The sequence below is a fragment of the Propithecus coquereli genome, unplaced genomic scaffold (assembly GCF_000956105.1).
Source record: "Propithecus coquereli isolate 6110/MARCELLA unplaced genomic scaffold, Pcoq_1.0 Scaffold8, whole genome shotgun sequence".
NCBI lineage: Eukaryota > Metazoa > Chordata > Mammalia > Primates > Indriidae > Propithecus > Propithecus coquereli.
The window spans coordinates 9,988,095-9,993,150 of NW_012154173.1; the positions used below are offsets into that span (position 1 = coordinate 9,988,095).

Below are 5,056 nucleotides of genomic sequence, written 5' to 3' on the forward strand. Positions count from 1 at the left end.
TATTACACTCTGCATTGGTCAAACTTTTTATCTGTGATTAGAGTTTATAAGGTACAATTCTTATAATGTATTAAATCTTTTTCATTTCCCAATGTGTTTTTTTTATGCTTGATTACTGTGTTGTTTTACTATTTTTGTAGTAAAGGTTTTTCATTTTTACTTTTGTTACTTTCTCTCTGATGAATAAAGAAAATTAATCTATGAGACGTCCTTGTTGAGAAAAGAAGTTAGACTCTGAAATTAATTTGATTTCTTAGGTTCACACATACAGAAAACGTTATATTCCTGGTTTCTCACAAAAACCATATTAGCGTAAATGATTTAGGAACATAAAAGAAATAAAACTTCCAGGATAAATATTGGTGAACAAAAGGAGTGAGGCGCACAAAATGTAATACACCGGGGGAGGGGGCGTATATAAAAAGTTAGGCACGCACTTATTAAAGTGGAAGTTATTTCTAAAATATCAACAAACAGGGTTTCTTTTCGGAAATAGGCTTTAACAGAAAGCGGAGCACCATTTATATCTTATTTATTCTTTCCTTCATATTCACTAATTGCCTCTTAAGTGGAGCAAAGTGGCATTTTCCTTGGGCAGAAAAATCCCACTACAAAAATGCGGCAGAAGGAAAGCATGCTTCTTTGGTCTTATCTCCCTGCTTCTCTGTGGCCGGCGCGGCTCCGAGGCGTGGCGAGCGGGAAAAAATGCAGAGCGGACTTTGCTGGGCGAAGGCAGGGCGGCCCGCGCTCAGGGCGCTGGTGACACCCTTTCGTCTGGGGCACATCGGGCGCTCTTCGTCGCATGTCTTTAGAGTGAAAATGCCCGCTCGCTAACGTGTCCCCAGAGGTTAGGAAGCAGAGCTTGGAGCCAGGAAATGTGGCCGCTCCGGCCTGGCTCCAGGCTGCGCCCTCCCCCGTCCCGAACACCTGCTTTTCCGCTCCCCTCCCCGGGCCCCGAGGTCCCCCGGGGCTGGGGCGGGGGCGCGGGCGGGCTGGCAGCGGCGACGGGGCGGCGCCCGGACCGCCGACGGCGGGAGCGTCCCGGGGAGGCTGCGGTGCCCTCCCCACCTGGGCAGGGGCAGCCGCACCGCCGCCCGGGCCGACGGGCGCGCCGCCAAGGCCGGGGAGGGGCCGCGCGAGGGCGGGGGCCGGGCGCCGGGCAGGGCCGGGCTGTGCCGCGCCGGCCGCTCGGGCAGCTCGGGGGCCGCGGCTCTCGGAGGAGCGCAGCACTTGCCCCAAGGACCTGTCGCGTCGCAGGCGCCGCCGGAGCGCTGGCCATGAGGGCCCTGTGGATGGCGCTGTGCGCGCTGGCGCGGCTGGGGCCCGGGGCCCTGGCGGGCTGCGCAGAGGCTGGGCGCTGCTGCCCCGGCCGGGACCCCGCCTGCTTCGCCCGCGGCTGGAGGCTGGACAGGGTCTACGGGACGTGCTTCTGCGACCAAGCCTGTCGCCTCACCGGGGACTGCTGCTTCGACTACGACAGGGCATGCCCAGGTGGGTGGCCAGGCCGAGGGTGGGGCGCCGGCCGTTTGCCTGCAGCCGACGGGCACAGGGCGGGCGCTGTGCCAAGGACCGCAGCCCCAGAGCCAGGCATCCCCCAGCGCCTTGCATCCTGGCGTGTCCAGCCTTCTATCCCCACCCATCACAGCCACCGCCGAACAGGTACACCAAGCTCCATTCATCCCAGGGTCCCCCTGTCCCCTCCACCAGCCGAACCCTACACTCTGCATTGGGGGTTCCCCAACCTCTACCATCAGGAGGTCTCCCCGTGCTCTCCATCCAGACAGACGGCTCCAAAGCACCCTCCTCACCAGAGCCTGGAGGGAAGGGGCCTCTGATCTCCTGTAAGGGTGTGGGGCCACCTCTTCGATGAACTCTGCGACTCAGGAACTCCAGCTGGGGGGGCCAGCTCCGGGGTGGAGAGATGGCACTGAGGTTACAGGGGCACGACCCAGGCCCGGCCCCACCACTTTCCTTCTGCTAACCCTCAGCGGTCTTTGGGCCCTGTGAGGGGTGATGAGGGCAGGAATGTGTAACCATCCTGCTTGGTGCCAGGGGCTTGCTCTGGGAGGATACTGTCTTCTGGAGAGCAAGTTCTTAAGGGACCAAGGTTGTCCTCACCTCTGGACCCCAACACGTAGCACAGCCTTTCCTCATACGAGGTGTGCGATGTGTTCTTGGAATTCAGTTTTATCTATACAGCATGATAAGGATTTTTATCTGAAAAAAATTATGTTTTAATCTTGCTCATTTTCCTTTAGGGTCAGTTTTGTTCCTCTTTAAGTTTCCCACAGTATCTCATGGTTCCTTGCCCCTGTGAAGGGCTCAATAAATGTTGTTTTAATTGAATTAAAAGATAAAGGAAGAAATGGTGAGTATAGTCCTGTGGAACAAGGTGTGCCTGAGAGAAGCCAGCTCTGGAAATAAATAAAAGTAGCCCTGCACCCCGTTAATCACATCATCCCCAGAGCCGCGCAGATGTTGGGGTTGGCACTCAAGGATACTGGTGTGTAGGATCCTCAGCGTCTCTGGGCCGTGTCATTCCCTGGGGAGAAGCAACCTGCCTGCCCCTGTGCTGGTGGCAGAGGCCCCGGTAGCACAGACCTGGTGCTGACGGAACACAGTTGACAAGCTTAAAGATTTTTTGACCCTGGTTGAAAGCTAATGATTTACCTATGAATATTGATGTTCCTTTTGATAAGCTTCTTTCGCTTTCCTGCTCCGTGGCCACGGTAAGGGTAAGATGGAAGAGTCTGCCCTTTAGGAAATGCAGCGCCCCTGAGGCAGGTGTCTCCCGCCCCTCCTCACAGCATCTGAAACTGTGGGCCTCATTTACCTGGAGAACCCAGGCAAAGCTCTCACTGTGACAGAATCGCTCTCCCGTGAGGGGCTTGCCTACATTTTGAAGGTAATTACAGGATTCACGTGACCCAGATAATGTGTCCAGATCTGTGGTAAGCACAGGGACAGAAAGATGACTCCTGCTTTCTAGGAGTTCCTAGTCTAGCTGGGCAACACGTGCAAAACTACGTGCAACGTGCTTAGCAGCAAAATAGGTGATCTGGGAGGGAACACTTAAAGACCCATGGAATTTAAGGAAGACTTCCCAGAGGAAGTAAAGAGCTCGCCTGGGCCTGGGGAATCAGGAAGAGGCTTTCTAGGAGGAGGGAGAGGTGGGCTCTAGGCGGGAGGCCTGAGGTCGAAATCTAGCAGTCACTGTGGATGGCGGCCTGCTCGTGCCAGGCCCTGTGCTGGGCCCTGAGCTAAAATGGTGACCGGGACAGATGGTGCAGGCAGCTAGATCTGGAGACTCAGGCATATCTGAGGGATGGGGAAAGACAGGGCGTGTCGTGAGAAGAACTTGCTTTCTGGTGAGGCCTAGCAGTGCTAACAAGGAGTTGCAAAACCCTCAAAGTCTTTATTTGGTCAAAAAGAAATCCCTTGGCTAGGGGTGACGCCTGTAATCCTAACACTCTGGGAGGCTGATGCGGGAGGATCACTTGAGCTCAGGAGTTCAAAACCAGCCTGAGCAAGAGCGAGACCCGGTCCCTTACTAAAAATAGAAAAAATTTAGCCAGGCTTGGTGGCGTGCCTGTAGTCCCAGCTACTTGGGAGGCTGAGGCAGGAGAATTGCCCCAGCCCAGGAGTTTGAGGTTGCTGTGAGCTAGGCTGACACCACTGCACTCTACATGGGGCAACAGAGTGAGACTCTGTCTCAAAAGAAAAAAAAAAAGAAAGAAAAAGAAATATTTTCAGTCTAGGAGGTAGAAATAATTGGGATTTAGAGCGTGAGCGTAGAAGAGAAGAGGTGGTCTCACCAAATCATGAGGAACTAGAAATCACTGCAAGTGTGTGCCTGGGAGAAGAGCTGTGAGTGGCAGAAAAGGAGATGGTGTTGGATAGAATTTTAAAAGTAGCATATTCAGGAGCCCTAAATGCCTTCCCCAGAGCCAACAGGAGACCTTGCAGGCCTAGACAGAAGCAGTCGTGAGCCGGAAAAATGCTCCTCCTTGGTAAATTCTCTGTGCCCGGAGTTTCTCGTGAAGGGAGGAAGAAAATAGAGACAATTGGAAGCTGGCCACGGGTGAGACTGAGCCTGCCCATATGTCAGGGCTGAGGGTGACAGCGAAGGGCCCAGAGCCGAGAGCCCGGCCTGCTGAGCCCTGGACAAGCGCCACTGACACGCTGCCGCCTGCCAGGCTCAGAGCTGACCCGGCAGCTGGGAACTGGTTGGGGGAAAGTCCTAGAACACAGCCTTCCCTTTTCACAGAGTCTACTCTCCAAATATCTGCTTGTGATTTTTTCCCCCAGGAGTAATCCGAATGCCTCAATTTTGCCCCTAAAGCCAGAATCCTGCATTCAACCTTTACCCCGCCACCTATGGGCTTTGTGAGTTCGGAGAACCTCACGGGGCCTAGAGTAGCTAGCTCATTCACAAAAGGGGAGTGCTAAAGCCACCACGAGGGACCATGGAGTTGGTGGAAGGAGAGAATACCTGGAAAGCGCAGAGCGTTGCCTGGCGAGGAGTAGGCACTTAGATAGCAAATCATGGTCAGCTCATGGCACCAGTGGACACCGGCGAACATTCTATTTGATTAAATATTTACATAATTTTATGACAACATGTTGCTATAATTTGTATTTGTTAATATTAAATCATAAATATCTTTTATTGAACTCCTGCCATTCACCAGGTACTTACGTACTTTGTCTCCTTTAATCCTCGCAACAATTCTGTAGGAAAGGCAGGTCAGGTCCACAATCCCTTACTGACAATCCTCAAATCCAAAAAGTGCTAAAGTTTGAAAGTTTTTTTTCATAACTCCTTTGGTGGCAAAAATCTCACCTGACCTGACCTGATGAAAGGTTATTAACATGTTTTGTAAGAAGCTTCCCCCAACCCTGCCGCAGAGAGGGGACACCCAACAAAAGGTACGTGCACTGTATTCCCTTTCTTTCTTTTTTGTAATGGCAATTTTTTAAAATTTATTTTCCTTTTTTTTAAATTTCAGAATATCAGGGGGGTACAAATATTTTGGTTACATATATTGCCTTTGCA

The 5,056-nt window shown here is 52.5% G+C and overlaps 1 protein-coding gene across 1 annotated transcript in view; it reads left to right on the forward strand.

Moving 5' to 3' along the window:
• Positions 1-1,262: 1,262 nt before the first annotated feature.
• SBSPON (somatomedin B and thrombospondin, type 1 domain containing) overlaps positions 1,263-5,056 on the forward strand; it is a 27,375-nt gene continuing 23,581 nt past the window's right edge. The window contains exon 1 of the mRNA XM_012663145.1: positions 1,263-1,491. Within this exon, the coding sequence (XP_012518599.1) occupies positions 1,278-1,491 (214 nt within the window). The 5' untranslated portion in view covers positions 1,263-1,277. The remainder of the gene's footprint in view (positions 1,492-5,056) is intronic.